At 48.9% G+C, this 19,185-nt stretch overlaps 1 protein-coding gene across 4 annotated transcripts in view; it reads left to right on the forward strand.

The window, feature by feature from the left end:
- CSMD2 (CUB and Sushi multiple domains 2) overlaps window positions 1-19,185 on the forward strand; it is a 287,236-nt gene that overhangs the window by 97,496 nt on the left and 170,555 nt on the right. For all 4 annotated transcript variants that reach the window (XM_068172583.1, XM_068172582.1, XM_068172581.1 and 1 more), the window contains 2 exons: window positions 10,354-10,548; window positions 12,670-12,877. In XM_068172583.1, the coding sequence (XP_068028684.1) occupies window positions 10,354-10,548; window positions 12,670-12,877 (403 nt within the window). The remainder of the gene's footprint in view (window positions 1-10,353; window positions 10,549-12,669; window positions 12,878-19,185) is intronic.

Raw genomic sequence — 19,185 nt, forward strand, 5'->3', positions numbered from 1 at the left:
AAGGAATAAAATAGGGATTTATTAAAAGGTCCTTTACAGGATGCACCTTGGGCAGCACAAGGACATTTCCCCTCTCTCCCAAGAGCCCAGCCAAGGCTACACCCAAGATGGACCCCGAGTCACGAGTTGTACACTTTTATAAGTTTTATTTCCATATTGGGTTAATTGTCCAATTCCAGCTCCAGGTTGTGCAGTCCCACCCTCCCAGGTTGCTCTCCTCCATTCCCTGCTGTTTGCACTTTTTGGGCTGAAGCTGCAGCGGTGTCCTTGGTTCTGGGGCTGGAGAAGGATTGCTCTGTGTGCCTGAGCTGTGAGGAGAGCTGCTGACACTCCGTATGGAGCTCAGAATCTGGAAAATACGAAAGCTAGAACTTGATGCACCAGTTTGGTGCCTGCTCTGCTCTCCTGGTGCTGCTGCTGCTCTGGGTGCTGCACTTTCTGTGCTTCCCACTGAGAGCAGTGAGAAGGTGTCTTTGTTTTACAAACAGACTGATGGTAGAAAAGTTCACATATGGAGAGGTGAAAGAAGCAATGGGAATAATCATAAATTCCATAAGAATTCCACTTGTTGACATGGACTGCTACTCACTCAAACTGTGCTAAATCCCTGGATTTAGAAGGGAAAAAAAGAGACACATGGAAAAGAAAAAGATGTCTACACTTTAGAAGGGAGTCTGTGTTAGGTGATTTGGGAAGTCTGTACCTCTCAAGTACCTCAGCCAATGGGGAAAGAGAGAAGGGAAATGCAGCTGGGAAATTGGGATAAAATGGAGGCTGCATCCTCTAAAAATGTGAGAGACCCCGTGGGAAATGCCCCATGGCCTCTCCCTTTATTCCAGGAAATTTCCAGGACTCCTCTGTCTCCCTTTTGGACACAAAACTCTGGTGCTTATGGATGAATTTTCCTGGCACCATGGAATGGTTAAACCTGGGCTGGGGAGGAGGGGAGGGAATGCAGAACCATCCTCCTCCCTGGGGAAAGGTTTTAGAGTCACTCTGCAGCTGTTAAATGCCAGCTTAGTGGAGCCTTTAAACCCACACTTAAAGCCATTCCTGCTCAGCAAAACACTTCAGCACCTCCTTTCAATTAAGCCGTGCTCAAGTGTTGTGGCACTGGAGGCTGGAGCGTGTTCAGGGGGATAAACACATCCCTGAAGAGGATCCTGCTGCATCCCAGGGTGGCTGGGGTGCTGGCTGAGGCTCTGGAGGCTGAGATGGGCCAGGGTGAGGCTGTTCTGCAGAGGCAGCACAGGGTTCCTGTGGCCACATTTCCATATTTCCTACAAGGGCATGGAGGGAATGGACTCAAACTGACAGAGAGGAGGGTTGGATTAGAGAATGGGGAAAATTCCTCCTGAGGGCTGGGATAGAATTCCCAGAGCAGCTGTGGCTGCCCCTGGATCCCTGGAAGTGTCCAAGGCCAGGCTGGACACTGGGAGGTGTCCCCATGGCAGGGGTGGGGTGGGGTGAGCTTTAAGCCCCCTCCCAACCCAAACCATGCCCTGATCCTGGGATCTGGATCTTCACTCCAGCCAGGCTTTGTGACATCCCCATTCTCTGGACACAGAGACACAATTCTGTCTCTCAGGAGAAGCACAGAGAGAAGAAGAGAAAACAATCTTTATCTCTGCTCCTTTGTTTTGCCCATGTGGAATGTGGTGTGGAGATTGTTCACCTGGGGCGACTGCTGGGTTGGATCCTGGTGAAGGTTGTTTGGGGTCAGTGACCAATGGGACCCAGCTGTGTTGGGCTCTCAGCAGAGTCACGAGTTTGAGTTAGTTAGACAGGTAAGTAAGAAGTAACTATGTAGAATAGTACAGTCTCTCTTTAAATAGTATATTCATGTAATATAGTATAGTTTTAATAAAGCTATCCTTCAGCCTCCTGATCTGGAGCAGACATCAGCATTTCTTCCCTGGATCTGGAGTTCTCCACATTTTTACTCTAAAGCTTCCCCTGCTGTGCTCAGCCAGTGCTGGATTCATCTGAAAGTCTGAGTGCGGAGTGGCAGAAAGCCCCAGCTGCTGAGGCTGCTCCCCACATCCCCCACTCGTGGGGTCGTTTGTTCCTCAATTTCCCCTGACCCCGCTGCTCTCATGCCTCACATCTTCTGCTGCTTCTGCAGCTGGCGACGATTTACTCAAACCCAAGCTGCTCCTCTGCCAGCCTCTGGGATATCCTTGGAAGTTGCCCTGAAGTTGCTCAGAAGTTGCTGAGGCACATTCCAGAAAAGGAAATAACTGAAACTGAGTTTGCAAAATGGGAAAAAAAATCCACCCAAAAAGGCCCAGAACTGCTCCCACAAACAAGATGGATGATGAACCATTTGGCTTGCTGTTATCCACAAGTAACTTTCTGGCTGGTTTTTAGTGAACAGAGAAATATTGGAAAGCGGGGGAAATGTAGTTTCCATTTAGTTTTATCTCTGGCTGTACTGGAAACAAATCATGGCTCAAAAAAAAAAAAAAGGGATAAAATGAAATGAAAACTATCCCATTTATTTCCTTTGCTTTAGCACACTCTGGACAGTTCTTGTGAAGATTAAAACTCTTCTGAACTAAAGCAGTTTGTGCTAAAACAATGCTGAAATATCTCAGACAGTCCTGGAGTATCCCTGGGGTAATTGGCCCAAAAGTTATGGATGCAGTGTGAGAGGAAATGGCTCTGTGTGGATCTCTCCTCCACTCTCCATGTCCTCCATGGGTGTCCACTTAATTTTTGAATTGTGATGGAAATCTTAGGGATATTCTCCTTAAAAAATCTGTTTTTTCCCTTGAATTTCTAGGATCCAGTGCAGGCTGGCTCATTAGATTATCTCCCTGCCCTGGCTCTCCTGTTGATTCCTGTGGATACCTTGACTTCCAACCCCCCCAAAAATCCAGGAAAGGCAGGAAAACGCAAAGAAAGCTTAAAAAAAGAATTAAAAATCAGAGTTGGGATTAATTTGGAGCCGTGTGTGCAGCGCTGCCTGAGCCAAGTGCTTGAGGTCAATGATTTTGTTATTTTTGTGTGCTCCGTTCTGTGGGATTTATGAATTATTGCTGCCTGCCTCGCCTTCCTTCCTCTTTTATTAGGGATGGAAATTAGCGGGGAATGCAGAGATGTGATGTACAGCCTCGTATCATCAAAGTTGTGCTCCTTGATAAGATTTCAAGGTTAGAACAATGACAGCGTGGAAATCTCAGCCCGGGTGATTCAAGCCATGAAAAAGCTGCTTTTAGCTATGTAAATAGGGTAATAGAGCAGAGCTGCATGCCCCAAACCTCGGGCTTCTTTCACATCCCAGTAATATCAACAGAGAAAATGGAGCTGGAGATGAACTGGAATAGGAAGCAGGGAAGGTTTCTCCTCATGGGGGTGTGAGGATGGATTTGGGTTTGGTTTGAAAGCCCCTGGAACGGGTCAAGGAGCTGATGGTGAGCAAGGAGAGAAGCATCTCTTTATTTTTAATGTGTTGGGTTTTTTTTTTCCTTTTCTTTCCCTGCTGACAATGAGAGCTTTGGGGGCTTGGGAGAGGCTGATGTAATTAGGCTGAATGCGTTGTGATGGTGGGACTGTGGCCAAGGATGCGTTGAGTCACATCTAATGACTTAAAAACTCCTAATTAATTTCGAATGAACTGGAACAAGGAGGCACAGCTTGACGAGCACCAGGTTGTGAAAGCGCCTGATGTTGAAAACTCGCAGTGGAGCCATCCTGGGATGAGGAGAAGTTGGGAGCAGCCTGGTTAAAAAGAGTGGAAAGAAATGGATGTGAGAACTAAAGGTGGATGGGAGGAAGATTGTGGTGTCGATCAGCAATTCTGGGAGCTCTGTAGCAGCTCACAGTTCAAAAGAGCAGGGAGAAAAGGAGGTGAAAAATGAGAATCAGTGGGAGGGCTGAGGTGCAGGTCAGCAGCTCTGGGAGCTCTGCAGCAGCTCAGGGAATGGGTGATGGAAATGCCTCAAATCTCCAGTTCCCATTTCAAGTTCAGCCTGTGAAATCTGGGAGTCAGATCTGCTCTGGTACTCACAGGTCCGGCCCCAGGAGGAAAAGGATAAAAGTGTGGATGAAGGAGGATCCTGGGTGGTGCTCCCAGGGTGAAATCTCAGGATCACAGAGGGGTTTGGGTTGGAAGGGACCTTAAAGCTCTTCATGTTCCACCCTCAGTGGGCAGGGACACCTCCAGCTAGAGTGGAGGGTGAGACACAAATCCCAGGAATTCGTGAGGTTCCAGAGGATGGGACTAAAGGGGCCCAAACCGGAAGAGAAAAAGGACAAAAGCAGAGATGTGGAGCAGTCGGATGTTCAGCTGGGCTGAGGTTGCTTTGTGCCCACCAGGTTCCTTTCGGATGGCTGAGCAGCTTTGAGGGATGAGTGAAAGCTGCAGGAGGTGGGAGAGGTCCAGGTCTGGTGGGTTCGTCCCTGATTGTTTTCCATGTCCTGAAATAGGATGATTTTGATGCTGTAAAGGCTGGCCTAGAACAGAGGCTGGACAGAGCTGAAGAATAAAGCAGGGATTTATTAAAAGGCCTCAATGGATCCACCTTAGGCAGCACAAGAGCCCAGCCAGGGCCGCACCCAAGATGAACCAAAATGGTCACAAAAAATGGATGACTGGTTACAAGGTCTCACATTTTTATAAGTTCTGCTCCATTTGCACATTGGAGTTCATTGTCCAATTCCAGCTTTGGCCCATGCAGTCCCATCCTTGTTTTTCTCTCTCCAGCCCACGTTGTTTGTGCTCTTGGGCCTGAGATTTGGATCGTTTGTCCTTGATCCCCAGCTGGAGAAGGAATTGTTTTGTCTCCTGCTCTGTGAGGAGAGCTCACCATTCCATAATATGAAGCTCAGACCCAGACACTAAAGCAGCACAGAATGTGAAAAATATAAAAGCTCAAACCTGAGGCATCAGTTTCTTGCTGAGAAGGTGCCACTTGCGCTTCAGGCCATTGTCACCTCGTGTGACAGCCGTGGTTCTGCTCTGCAGAGGTTCTGCTCTGGTTCTGCTCTGGTTCTGCTGGGTCTGTGCCGGCCTTCAACGCCCCCAGAGTGGCTCCTCTGCTGGGTCACCTTGGCAGGGAGGTGTCCCTAGCCCAGCCAGCCCTGGGACAGTGCCATTGGAGGTGCCGCTGCACCAGGATAATCCCATTGCCTTTCCTCTGTCGTAAAATCAGATCAGGCCTTGGCAGCTGTTCAGATGCAGACAAATGAAATAAACTGCTCGGAATTCATCGTGGCAAGGAACAGAAAATGAGTAACAGGACCTTCCCTTCATCCCCACAAATCTGCTCCGTGGCTGCCTTCATTTCCATCCAAACACATGGAAATATTCCCTAGATTGGTGGGAACAAAGCTTTTATTGAGGGCTGGGGGGAAAAAAATCTCTGCTGATAATCTGCAGTGGGATAGGTAAATGGAGAAGACAGAGCTTTAATGATATTGTTCTGGGTGACATCTGAGGTAAATAATCCAGTTCTGTTAATCCCTGCAGCAATCAGGCTTCTGGCTGGATATAATATAATATTATATATTATATATAAATTATATGTATATATATATTTATTTATTTATCTATCTACTTATTTATTTATATATATAAAACTATATATGTAATTATATATATTGATAAATATAGAATAGATATTAATATATAATATACACTATACAATATTATACGGTATAATATAATGTGTAATGTTATATGTTATATAGAAATACTAATATAATTATATAAAATAATCTCTGCTCAGAGGTGTTGGAGCAGAATCCCAAATCCATGGAGCAGCAGCTCAGGGAGTCACTCAGCAGGGATCCGAAGGCCTGGGGACAGTCAGGGGTTCCAAGGACATCCCCAGAGGCTTGGACCCCTCTCAGTCTGCTGTGGGATTCTCAGAGAGGGCAGAAGGTTCTGGAAGCAGCTGAGGAGGTGTCGTGGTCAGCTGGAGAGACCCCAACAGTGTGAAAGTCCTTGTTCCCCTTGCCCGGCAGCTGAAGAAGAGGTCTGGAATGTGTGAAGTCGAGTTGTCAAGGTTGTTTATTTTTCCTTATCTATAACATTCTCTCTCTGACCTGCCGAGGTCTGGCTGGTACAGAAGCCATGGCAGTCTGCCCCGAGCCCTGGGCAGCTCCCACATTATTTACTCAAAATTACATGTGGTGTGTTTACAGATTTGTGCCAATGCCCATCACCTGTGTTAGACAGTGAATCTCTACCTGAAACCAATAGAAAAGTGTCACCATCACACCGAGACATGGAGGACAAGAAGAAGGGAAAGAAGGCCAGGACACACCCAGATTTTTCCATCTTGAACCCCTGAATTACATTCTAAAAACCCCAAAATTCTACTTTTCCACCCCGTGTCAATTCACCCATTACACTGCTCAAACCCTTGTGGCTTGTAATTCCTCACACAGAGTTGGCAGTTTTTTCCACGGGCTAAAATGGAAGCCACAGGTGTTCTTGACTTCTTGCCAAGGTCCCTGAGCCCCCTGCCAGGGTCTGGGGACAGCCAGGGCAGCCAGAGGGATGTGCTGGACTCCGACAAGGAGGAAATGAAGCTCAGGGAGAACCTTATCCCTCTCCACACTCCCTGCCAGGAGGTGCCAGACTCTTCTCCAGGTGACAAGTGACAAAAGGAAATGGCCCCAAGGGCACTTTTGGGTTTGATGTCAGGGAAAATGTCCTCACTGGAAGGGTTGGGCAGCCCTGGACGAGGCTTGGGAGCAGAGTCAGCAACCCTGGAAGCACTGAGCAAGGTGTGGTTGTGGTGCTGAGGACATGGTTCAGTGGTGCCCATGGTGGGCTTGGCTGACGGTTGGAACTGGGGACTTTGAGGACCTTTTCCAGCCCTAAGGAGGCTGGAATTTTGGGAATTCTGTGAATTCTGTGATGCTCCAGCGTCATGTCCTTGGGCTCTGCTCCTCCCCTCTCAGGGGAAGGGGGATTTCTGCAGGTCTTCTTTGGACCCCAGCCTGGTTTGGGTGGGAGAGGACCTAAAGCTGATCCCATCCCACCCCTGCCATGGGCAGGGACACCTGCACTGTCCCAGGGTGCTCCAAGCCCTTTCCAACCCAGCCTTGGGCACTTCAGGGATGGGAAATCAGAGTTTCCTGGGCACCTTGAGTGAGCCCTCACCTGGTACCAGCTCTGGATGTCATTTTGAACCTCTGGAGTAATTTTTCTCTCTCCATCAGCAGGAATTTAAAGATCTCCTGCACTTGGGTGATTTAAAAACCCCAATCCAAGCTCCCTGCAGCGACCCAGGGCAGTGGGGGGTTAATGCTGCTCCCCCCAGAGCTGCTCTGCCTCCTTTCCTGGAACAAGATCTGAAACGTGCAGGCAGCTCAGTGAAGCAGAATTTTAATCTGAGATCTGTTTTTCAAGTCTGATTTTAAGATCCCATGCAGGTCAGGGTTGTCTGCTTCTTCACAGTTCATTAAGTAGAGAGCAGCTCATGGTAGAGATTGACTTTTAAAAATGATGGATTTTTATTTATAGCGAAGTTCTACTGATTAATTTTAAAGGATGGAAGCATAAAAGCAGGAATGGGTTCATTTAAAAAAAAAAAAGTGGCATTGGTAATTTAATTAAATTGGGGGATTGAGTATCGTTACAAAAAATGAAATGTTAGTTCTGGGCTGCTTTTCCACCCGCTTGGATTTGACAGCAGCCCCTGCTCCCAGAACCTGCCTGGGCAGGAAAATCTCCAGGTGGAACCTCCCAGCTCCAGGGGCTTTGGGGGAGGGTGTAAATAATGTGTCTGGGGGCAAGAAATGGTGTCAGGAGCTGGGATCTGCCCCTGGTGGTGTGCAGGGAGGGGCTGGAGCCCCAGAAACTGGGCTTGGGGCACTAAGATGTGACCAGAGATCAGAGGGATGGCTGAGAAACCCCAAACCTGGGCTTGGGGACACTCAGGTGTGACCAGAGATCAGAGGGATGGCTGAGAAACCCCAAAATTGGGCTTGGGGACACTTGGATGTGACCAGAGGTCATAGGGACGGCAGAAAGCCCCCTGAAAATCCCCAAAAATTGAGCTTTGGGACACTGTGTGTGACCAGAGCTTGCAGGTGCAGCAGAAAACCCCAAAACTGGACCTGGGGACACTCTGTGTGAGCAGAGCTCGTGGGCACAGCAGAAAACCCCAAAACTGGACCTGGGGACACTCTGTGTGAGCAGAGCTCGTGGGCACAGCAGAAAACCCCAAAACTGGACCTGGGGACACTCTGTGTGAGCAGAGCTCGTGGGCACAGCAGAAAACCCCAAAACTGGACCTGGGGACACTCTGTGTGAGCAGAGCTCGTGGGCACAGCAGAAAACCCCAAAACTGGACCTGGGGACACTCTGTGTGACTGGAGCTCGTGGGCACAGCAGAAAACCCCAAAACCCGACTGAAGCAGCTCAGGAGTGGATCTGAACATGGCATTAACATAATCCCATTCCAGGTGATGTTTCATTGCAGAATTCCCAGGCCTGGGCTCACCACAGACCCAGGTGGTCTCTCTGGGGACAGGGAACTGCTCCTGTGTCCATTTGGCATTAACCCTTCCTTCCCCTCCTGTCAGGGATCCAAAGGAACATCGCACTCCCCATCCCAAAGCGCTGCCCAGGGCAGGACTTCCCTCAGCGTTGGGGATTGATGTCCCATTTCCCCAGCTCTGGCTGGGTTTTATCCCTCTGTGTGTGTGCCAGGGCATCATTTTCCTTTTCCTCTCGCCCTTTCCCTGGGCAGGGCTGCAGAGCAAAGCTCTGCTGGTGGGAATTCATCCCTGACAAACTCATTTTCCAGCACTGAGTGTGAACAGGGCCCTCCCCTGCTCTCCCAGCCCTAATGAAAAGGAACCGTCGCTGGAGATGCTGCACAAGGGCCTGATTTCAGTTTGATGAAGTCATTTTTAGGCCTGGTTGTCTTTGCTTGGGGTTTTTATCAGCCTCTAAAGCTGTGATTGGAGTTGATCTCTTTTGGAGTGGCTGGTGGAAACCTGGGGGTTTGTTTAAATTCCCTGGAAGTGCTGTGCAGAGGCACTGCCTGAGGATTTATTGGCATTTCAGCTGCAGCTTTCCCATCTTAGGCTGGAGTATCCCACATCTCCCCTGATTTTATTGGGCTCTGTTTTGCTTTAAATGGAGCTGGGTCCAGCTGTGCTTGAGTCTGGTTTGATGCAAGTGTGTGAAATCTGGATTAAACAGTGGGAATTATAAATCCTGGTGAACTGAAGAACTGGGTTTTTTTGCCAGGCAGTTTTGCTGGGTTTTGGGTGGATTTAAAGTGTAAAACAACCCTGCTTGTATTGCAGGGACTGCAGCCTGTTGAAAAATGTGATCTCTGGGTTTAATCAACTCAAGCTAAATAACCAAATGCAATCAAGTTATATAAAATTGAAAGGGAGAGTTTAGTAATTAGGAAGAAATTCCTCCCTGTGAGGGCTGGGATGGATTTCCCAGAGAAGTTGTGGCTTCTTCTGGATCCCTGGAAGTGTCCAAGGTGTCCCTGCCCATGGAATGGGGTGAAATGAGATGATCCTTAAATTCCTTCCCAAACCAAACCATTCCATGGTTATCCAGAAGATCAAGCACCCACCACAGCCTGAACCTTAAGTTCCTCCCTGTGCTTCAGAAATTGCTCACACGGGTCAGGAGGGAGAGCATCTTGTTGCCTCAGCAGCCTGGGGAGGGATTTGGAGCAGTCCTAAGCTATAGGTTGGATATCAGGATAAAGTTTTTTACGGAAAGAGTGAGAAAGTTCTGGAATGGGCTGCCTGTGGAGGTGGTGGAGTCACCACCCCTGGGTTTGTTTAAAACAAGCCTGGATGTGGCACTGGGTGCCGGTGTTGGGGCTGGGTTGGACTCGATCTGGAAGGTCTCTTCCAACCTGGTGATTCTGTGATTTTCCTTCTTTATCTGGATATTTGCTAGAAATGGTATTTAAACATTGACTTCAAGGGGCCTGACACATTCTGGTACAACCTCAGGTAAGTTGGGAGCTTGCTCAAGTGGACTAATCTGTTTTCAACAGCAATTATTGTATTTTTCCTGAAGATTTACCTCAGCCCTGTGACAATTCCCTGTCCCTAACCAGGCCCTGCTTTCCTCAAGTCGATTATTCTGTTTTTAATGACAATTATTATGTTTTCCCTGAAGATTTACCTCAGCCCTGTGAAAATTCCCTGTCCCTAACCACACCCTGCTTTCCTCAAGTGGATTATTCTGATTTTAATGTCGATTATTCCATTTTAGCTGAGGATTTACCTCAGTCCTGTGAAAATTCCCTGTCCCTAACCAGGCCCTGCTTCCCTCAAGTCGATTATTCTGTTTTCAATGACGATTATTCCGTTTTACCTGGAGATTTACCCCAGATCCTGCTTCCCTTGCAGCCCTGCCCAGCCACACGTGCGGGAACCCAGGGCGGCTGCGGAACGGGGTCCAGCAAGGGACCACCTTCAGCATCGGGGACAGAGTCAGGTACAGCTGCAACCCTGGATTCTTCCTGGAGGGCCACGCCCTGCTCACCTGCCAGGCCAGCTCGGGACACGGAGCCTCCTGGGATTTCCCTCTCCCCGTCTGCAGAGGTAACGAGACCCCCCTGGAAATGAGATGTTTGGGGTGGGGTGGGGGGCTTGGTTTGAAAGGGTTAAAAAACCAACCCTTCAACTTCAAAAAAAAAACCAAAAAAAAACCTTTCAAAATTCTGCAGAGGTAATGAGATCCCCCTGGAAATGAGATGTTTGGGGTGGGGTGGGGTGGGGGGCTTGGCTTGAAAGGGTTAAAAAACCAACCCTTCAACTTCAAAAAAAAAAAAAACTTCAAAATTCCTGTATCAGTCCAGAGAGTGCCTTGCTAATTGTGCTCCCACGGGGGCTGGGGAGTCTGTAAATACACAAATATCTGTGTTGTTCTACCAAAAACATTTGCTGCTGCTCTTGAAGTCTCTTCCCCTCGATTCCTTGTGTACTTCAGCAGAGCATCTCCTATTGATTCCCTTTATTGACTCTGCCTGTGCAATCAATCAGCCCCTGGGCCATGGAGCTGGGGTTTCAAGTGAGCAAATATTGGTTGCTTGGGATGTTTTTAATGCTCCCTTGGATGCGTAGCAGGGCACAGAGGTGTGTTGTGCCTCTCAGTGGGGTTTTTTCTGGGGCATTTCCCTGCTGGTTTGGGGCCAGGAGTGTTGAGGGAGTGTGAGGAGGGGCTCAGAGTGACTTGAGGGAAGGCTGCTTATTCCTGGTGGGTTTTGTGATCAGTGATGATGCTTTTCTCTAAATTAGGATGGCCTTTGTCACTTTTATAATACTTTATTTTAAAAATTATTTTTGGGTTTCATTGGATGTGAAAATACTCACAGAATCAAGGGATGAAGGATTACTGATTCCAGCTCCTGGCCCTACACAGACACCCCAAAATCCCATCTTGAGAGTGGGGTCCAAACTCCCCTGGAGCTCTGGCAGCCTTGGGAATGTCCCCATTCCCTGGGGAGCCTGGGCAGTGCCCAGCACCCTCTGAGGGAAGAACCTTGCCCTAAATCCATCCTAATCTTCCATCAGGAGGAGCTGCAGCCCCTCTGAGCTCTGCCCTCAATCTCCTCCTCTCCAGCTGAACACCCCAAGTGCCCTCAGCTGCCCCTCCTGCCCCTTCCCCATTCCTGGCCCTCCTCTGGACCCTCTAAAAGGTGAAATTCCCTGAAATTCCACCTTGAGAACGGGCAAAGCAGCACCTTGGTAGGAGAAAAGGGAATTCCCTGCCTGCATGGAGCATTCCCTCTGCTCTGACAGCATTTCCCAGAGTCTTCTCCTTGCCCAGCTTCGTTCAGCATTTGTGGAGGAAACCCCAGGGAGGAAGGGATTAATCCTGACCCCAGCTGGTGCTGGAGCTGAGGGTTGGCATCATTTCCATTTCTGAGATCCCCTCTCCAGCTGGAGGAAAAGCCCAGCTTTGCATTTCCATCCTGAAGTGCCAAACTCGTGTTTGATTTCAACGCTGCCCTTCCAGTCTGGAGTCCAGCACTGGGGCTGGTGGCACCTGAGCTGCTCCAGGGAGGAGGAGGATCCAGGGAATGGCTCCAAGGGCAGCACAAAATGTGCTTTTCAGCTGCTCTGATGGAGCTGTGCCTGCAGCTGATTTTGCGTCCCTCCACATCTTTGATGCCGTGTGAAGGCTGCCCTAGAACAGAGGCTGGAAAGAATTACAAAATAAAGTAGGGATTTATTAAAAGGATCTCCTCAATGGATCCACCTTGGGCAGCACAAGAGCCCAGCCAAGGCCACACCCAAAATAGTCATAAAAAATGGACACCAGGTCATGGGCTCTCTCACTTTTATAAGTTCTGCTCCATTTGCATCTTGGAGTTAATTGTCCAGTTACAGCTTTAGGTAATGAAGTCCCATCCTTCATCAGCCCACGCTGTCTGTGCTCTTGGGCCTGAGATTTGGATCCTTTGTCCTTGGTCCCCAGCTGGAGAAGGAATTGTTTTGTCTCCCTACTCTGTGCAAAGAGCTCACCATCCCCTCATGTGAAGCTCAGACCCACACACTAAAGCAGCACAGAATGTGAAAAACATCAAAGCTCAAACCTGAGGCACCATCTCCATCCTTAAGAGTGGGCAGTGCCCCTCCCTGCCCAAAGCAGTGGGGTTTGGCCGTGACTTTGGGCTGCACCTTTGGCACTCCAGGGCTCACCCCTCGCCTTTGTTGCAGCCGACGACGCCTGCGGAGGGACGCTGCGGGGCCAGAGCGGGATCATCTCCAGCCCTCACTTCCCCCTGGAGTATGGCAACAATGCAGACTGCACCTGGACCATCCTGGCCGAGCCTGGGGACACCATTGCCCTGGTTTTCATGGATTTTCAGCTGGAGGATGGATACGATGTTCTGGAAGTTGCTGGCACGGAGGGATCCTCGCTCTGGTAGGTTGCTTCTGGTGTTCATTCCTTGTAGGATGCTTGGGGTGGTGCTCGTGGGCTTTGTGGGCAGAGCCAAACTTCACAGGGTGGTCAGAGTGAGAATTTTGGGCCTGAAGGAGGGGAAATTCCCAGTTACTCCCTGTGGTTTCCTTCTGAAACTTGGGATTTGCTTGGCTGCTTCGAGTCCTGCTGTCTGCAATGAGAGTCTGTGGTGTGGCTGGGTAGAAGAAGAAAGATTTAAAAAAAAAACCCAAACAAAATCACCCAACCTCTGAGAACCTCAACCCTGCCACACTCAAGCCTTGGTTTGGCTAAATGTTCTGATGATTGCTAAACCCATTGCTGTTGATGAATTTCTGGAAATGTTTCACCAGATCCGCTTGTCCCTGGGACAGGAGACAGAATTCCAACCCCTCTCTCATCCCAGGGGTTGCCTGGAAAATGCTCTCAGGAATATTGCTTTGATTTGGGATAAAGGCCAATATTTCCAATATTCAGGAGCTCCTCCAGTACTCTGAAGGCAGGAGAAATAAGGAACTGCAGAGGGAATTTGACGTGTCCCTCCTGTTGGTTTTATCGCAAAGGACACAGTGATCAACTGCACTCAGCAAATGGTTAAAGGTCCTGACTGGCAGCAAGTGGAAGGTCCTGGAAGTTGGATTTAAACCCAACATCCCTCAGGAAGGGAAGAATGAAGCTTTTGAAACAATCAGGTGTTGCCTGGGATTATCAGCAGCGAGTTAAATTGTGATTATTTGTGAGGATCCTGTTGCAAATCCCATTTATTTGAGTGATTTATCCTGGCTGGCAATTCTGAGGGAACAGGACTGGAGTGTTTAGTGTCTATTGATGGGAGGGAAGTTGCCATTTACCACGTCCCAATTGTTTGCTGTTCCCAGGCCCCCTTGGAAAATTAGATGTTGCTGTTTGATGAAAAAAAGCCCGAGCTGGTTTTATTAGAATGCATTAATATTTTAGGGCACTGTTGGTTTGTAGGCACTCAGCTGTGCTGGCTGGGAAGATGGATGGAGCTGGTTAAAAAACATTATTCAGCCTGGAGGTGTTGCCAGAGCAGAGCTGTGTCTTGTCATGTCAAAAATAAAACAAAGCCTGGCAGAGGGAACCTGCTGGGGAAAAAAAATTAATTAATAAAATTAATAAACTCCCCATAAATACAGCAGGGAAAAAAACTTTAAAAATGCCAATTGTGGGGAACGTAAGCCTGGCTTTGAGCTGAGCCTGTAGTGCACACACGGTCCTTAAAACTGAGATTAAAGCCTGGTTTAAGTTTTACAGGTGTCACTTTGGGGCTCATTGGAGGGAAAAATGATGGATTTGCATCCCTGCTCCCCCTCCACGTGTCCATGTGCTGCATCCCTGGGGCTGCCTTTCCTCCCAGCACCTTTCCCTGCATGAGCTCAGCCCTTTTTGGGATACCCTGGCCCCACCTGCAGGAATTCCCCCCTGGCAGAAGCTGTTCCTGCTTTGTGTGGCGCATCCCCGAATTTCACATCCCCGAATTTCACATTCACACGAGCCAGCCCCAGCCCCAGCCCATCTCATTTCGCATTCCTGAAGGAAACTTTGCAGTCCCACAAGTGGAATTGCAAAGAAGTCTTGTTTGGAATTTCATCTCTCCGAGCTGGCCCGGTAATTAAATTCAGATGAGTCAGTTCTCAATACTTTTTGCCTGTAGGGGGAAAAAAACCTGGTGCTCCTATCTCATCTTTACCCATGCTGATGTGATTCAGCAGGAAAAGAGAGCTCAAACCCCTTTTTCCCCCCTTCTGCCTATGAAAAAACAGATTTTAATTATTGGTAATAGGGCAGGGAGACTTGCAGCCAATTCTCTTGAAGCCGCTCGCAGCTGAATATTTCAAATATTTCATTTTCCGAGCATTCTGAGTAGTTTTAGTCATGGCCAGGGCTGGGCACAAATAAACAAAATTCAATTTCATCAGGAGGATAATTCCTGTGTGATTCCAAGCTATGGAATGGCACACAGTGATGATATTTATGAGCCCATTAACTCAGCATTTCAAGTAACCTTGACTTGACCTGCTCTTAGAAAAACCTGCATTACCATTCACCCTCCCAGCTTTAAAAATGGATTTTTTTTTTTTTTTTTTTTTTTTTTAAATGGGCCAGCTTGCTTTAAGTGCCTTCTCATTGATCCCATAGCCTGGAGAATCCTGAGCTGGGTTTCCTTTGCTCCCCAACCTGCTGGATGTGAATCCTGCAGGAAGAATTCCAAGGGAGCTGTTGGAGACAGATTAATAAAATCACACATTTACAACTCTTTCAGCTGCTCCCACGGCTCTGCCAGGGGACCTTGGGCCCAGATTGCCTTGAGAGGTGAGAAATAAAATCCTGCTGAGCAGGGAGCAGGATGGGGAAGGAGCAGGGTGGGATGAGCCTGTGGGATCAGGAAGGGCAGTGTGGGGTCTCCAGGCTGGGAGGTGGAATGGGAAGCACAGCTGGAGATGCCCTGCTCTCCTTTGGGCCATCCAGCTGTGATCCTGCCCTGTCCCCAGCATGTGGAATGCCCCATATCCAGTGGGAACAAGAGGATCTTTGAGGTCCCTACAATCCAGTGCACTCTGGGCTTCCCTGGCATCCTCACCCCCAGACTTCTTCTTGTCTTCCAGCCTTGGGGTTCTCTTCCCTTCTCTTTGTCCCTGGGAGATCTGGCAGGATCACTGCAATTCCTCCCTCTGAATCCATGGAAAAGAAGAAAATCCCCCAGAGCAGCTCAAGTCCTTCCAGGGCCTGATGGTGGGCTTTGTGTCAGGAGCTGGGAGCTGGGAATTCCCAGTGCTGAGGCTGTTGGGAATTGCTGCTGATTGTCCCTAGTGTGTGGCACCTGCTCAGAGCCTCACACCCCAAAACCTGTCAGAGTGAGCACCCAGAACACCCCAAAATGGGCCTCTGACAGAGACTGCCTGGGGTTTTCTGGAGCTTCAGGAGATGTTTCTCATTGGAAAATTTAGGTGGGAAATTTACTTTTAGGGTGGAGATGCTTCCTTTAATAACGAGGCTTTCCAGATCTTTTATATCCACGATGTGTTTTGTATGGCAGGGAGGGATTGGGATTTTCATAGGGAATTGTGCTGCTGTTGCTGCTTTCTCCTGGTGTCGTGGGCTTCAGATCACAAAATGCTCCGAGCCTTTTTGGGTTTATTTTAGGAAAGTTGCATCAGCTGTCACATTGCCCCAGTGCCTCCCACTCCTTGAGCCTTCCCTTGTCATTCCCCCTGGGATCCAGTTTCTCCTCCTTGGTTTTCTGCTGATAATCCCATGCTGAGGGAATGTGGTGGGAGAAGCAGGGCTGCAAGTGAGGAATGGCCGAATCCAGGGAGTTTATTCCTGTCTGAGTTCAGTTCCTCCCCCTCAGTGCCTCGTCTTCCTTTTGCCTCTCCAACCTTGGTGCTGCATTTTCCTCCCTTGCACAAAATCCTTTCTTCTCCTCTGTTTTTTTCACTTCATTTGTGTAGAATTCCTTTTGGCTTTCTCCCGTGATTTCCTGGAAAAGGAACGTGCCCCAGCACGTGTGTGTGAATTATTGCACTCACTTCCAGCACAGCCGTGCCAGATGTGAAGGCAACACAGGCACCCCCCTGTTCTCCAGATGTTGGGCAATGGGTGAAAACAAAAGTGCTCATGCACCAGGTGAGCCTGGGAGAACCAAGAACCTTGGAATTCCAGGTTCCTCTGGTTGATTTTATGGTTTTTTTCTTTCTGGAGCTGAGCTCAGGGGACCCCTTGGGGCCATCAGCCCTTCCTGGAGGAGCATTTCTGAAATTCTCTTCTTTCCTGAGACCCTTTGGAGCCATCAACCCTTCCTGAAGGAGCATTTCTGAAATTCTCTTCTTTCCTGAGACCCCTTGGATCCATCAGCCCTTTCAGGAGGAGCATTTCTGATGTTGTCTCTTGTTTCCCTGTTCCTGAGACCCTCTGGAGCCAACAGCCCTTTCTAGAGCAGCATTTGTGAAGTTCTCTCTCATTCCCATGCTCCTGAGGCCCCTTGGACTCATCAGCCCATTCTGGAGCAGGATTTTTGAGGTTCTCTCTTTTTTCCTGAGACCCCTTGGAGCCGTCAGCCCATTCTGGAGCAGCATTCCTGAAATTCCCTCGTTTCCACATTCTCTGATTTCCCTGTTTGGGAAGAGTTTGGGGGAAGATTTTTGCAGGAGCCACCAGTGTTTCAGCAGCTCCTCTCAACTTCCTTTTCCCATCCCTACATGCAGCTGACCCTTCCCTCCCCACCACCTGAATCTGTCTCTTAAGTGGTTCCCAAAAGTCATTAAAGCTCTGGGATGCTCCAGGATTCCCTTATCCCGTCCCTCTGGCCAGCCCCTCTCTCTGCACACACCTTGTGCTCTCAGAGCTGCGGGTCCTGGAGGTCACAGCTTCACTGGAGCTGCTGATGGGGTGGTGAAAAGCTCCTCAGTGTGAGCTCCTAATGAACCAACCCATTTTCTTTATATCAAAGCAGCTTCTGATCCCGCCGTGGTGGCCTCGGAGCTTTCAGCTCCCGGTTTTCATCTCGGAGCTGCCTGTGAAGTCCATGGAAGGGCTCTGGCTCCAGAGGCAGGATTTTGTGGTTTGGAATGTGTTCCTGCTGCTGCTCCCTGTGCAGCTTTCTGGGATGACCCTGCAGGATCCTGCAGGCTTTTCCCCAGTGTGGGTGGGAGCCAAGGATGGTCCCTCTCTCTGCCCCCTGTGCCTCCCCAGCAGCTGCTGTTCCTCGCAGGGGTTCTGAAAAGCAGATTGCATCTCATCTCACACTTGCCACTCTCTGGCAGAATTTTTCCAGGCTGTAATTACTTTTATTTGCGAGTTGACAAGAATTATCCTGCCCTGGGCCTGCACGAGGCTGGAGCTGGGAAGGTTTTTGTGTGTCTTGAAAGAACTTCTTTCATCACCACTTAAAACCCAGAAAAAATGGGGAAAGTTTCCTTTTCCTGTCCAATGATTGGAGTTGCCTTATTGCAAGAACTCCTGGATGCTCTATCTGTAATTTTCGGATGGTTTTCTTCCATGGGAAGTGTTTTCCATAGGAATGGGAAACGTGGATGAAGTGGCTTTTGAAATCCCTATTTAAATGTCAGTTACATCTTCTTTGGAATCTGCAAATTTGACTTCCCTATTTAATTCCATCGTTTCTCTTCCCGAGTGTTTATGTGCTTTTAATTGGAAACGAATCCCACAAAGGCTTCAAAGCCCTAAAACTTTGCTTTAGTGGGAAATGGTCTTCTGGCAAAATCCCCTTTTCTCCTGGAAGGTGCATTCCTTGCAGAGAACATTCTGGAGAAGCTGGAACCAGAGCACTTCCAGTTCCTGGGAGTGGTGGTGGGGAACTTCCAGCCTTTGGAATTCTTGCCCCCCAGGCCTTACTTGAACATGGATTTCCTCTGTGAAGAGCAGGAATTTGTGGCTCAGGGAGATGTTTCTCCCTGTTGGAGCTCTGGATTCCAGGAGGCAGAGCTGATGGCTTCCCAAGGGAATTCCAACCATCCCTGAGCCTCCTCGGTGCTGGTGGGAAGTTCATGGATTGGGAATGGACAGAGAAGTTTGTGCTCCCACATTGTCCCAGAGCTCGTGGCACTGCAGAAATAGTTGGGAATGCTGGAAGGGAGGGTGAGATGGGATTTGCAGGAGTTCCACAGCTCCTTCCCCAGGTCGTGGCTGAACGTGGGGCAGCAGAACCCACTCTCCCTGCTCCTGGCTGCCATTCCTTCTCCTGGGAAGCATCCGCTTCCCAAATCCTGCCCTGGGACATGGCAGGGACAGAAAAACCCTGGTGACAACGGCCCCATGACCCTTCAATCCAATCAAACAGGATCAGATCCCATTCCCACTCTCCCCCCAGAGTTACTTTTCCATGCATTAACATGATGAATTCCATTTCCTGCATAGTGGAGAGCTTTTAATGAATATTCAGATTGGGAAGGAGATGCTTTTAGGCCGAAAACGACCCTGATAATGGTTTAATTGCCCTTTTTATCCCAATTTGTCCCTTCTTTGTTGTTTGGTCACCTCAGGGGCAAAGATCCCCATGGAAAGGCCACTGCTGTGTGCTCCTGAATCCCGAGGGATGAGGGGCAGGGAAGCCTGTGATAGTGGAGAGAAAAAAAAATCCCTGAAGGTCATTAATTCTTAATTTCTTTCTTCGTTTGTCCTGCAAGCACACGTTGGAAGAGTAAAAAAAAAAAGAAGAGGTTTTTGCAAGAAGCCTCAATAGCTTTAATCTAAAAAGAGGTTTTTTTGAGACTGAGACTGAGTCTGACACGCCTGGCTGGAAGCTGAGA

The sequence above is a fragment of the Anomalospiza imberbis genome, chromosome 25, assembly GCF_031753505.1.
Source record: "Anomalospiza imberbis isolate Cuckoo-Finch-1a 21T00152 chromosome 25, ASM3175350v1, whole genome shotgun sequence".
Taxonomy (NCBI): domain Eukaryota; kingdom Metazoa; phylum Chordata; class Aves; order Passeriformes; family Viduidae; genus Anomalospiza; species Anomalospiza imberbis.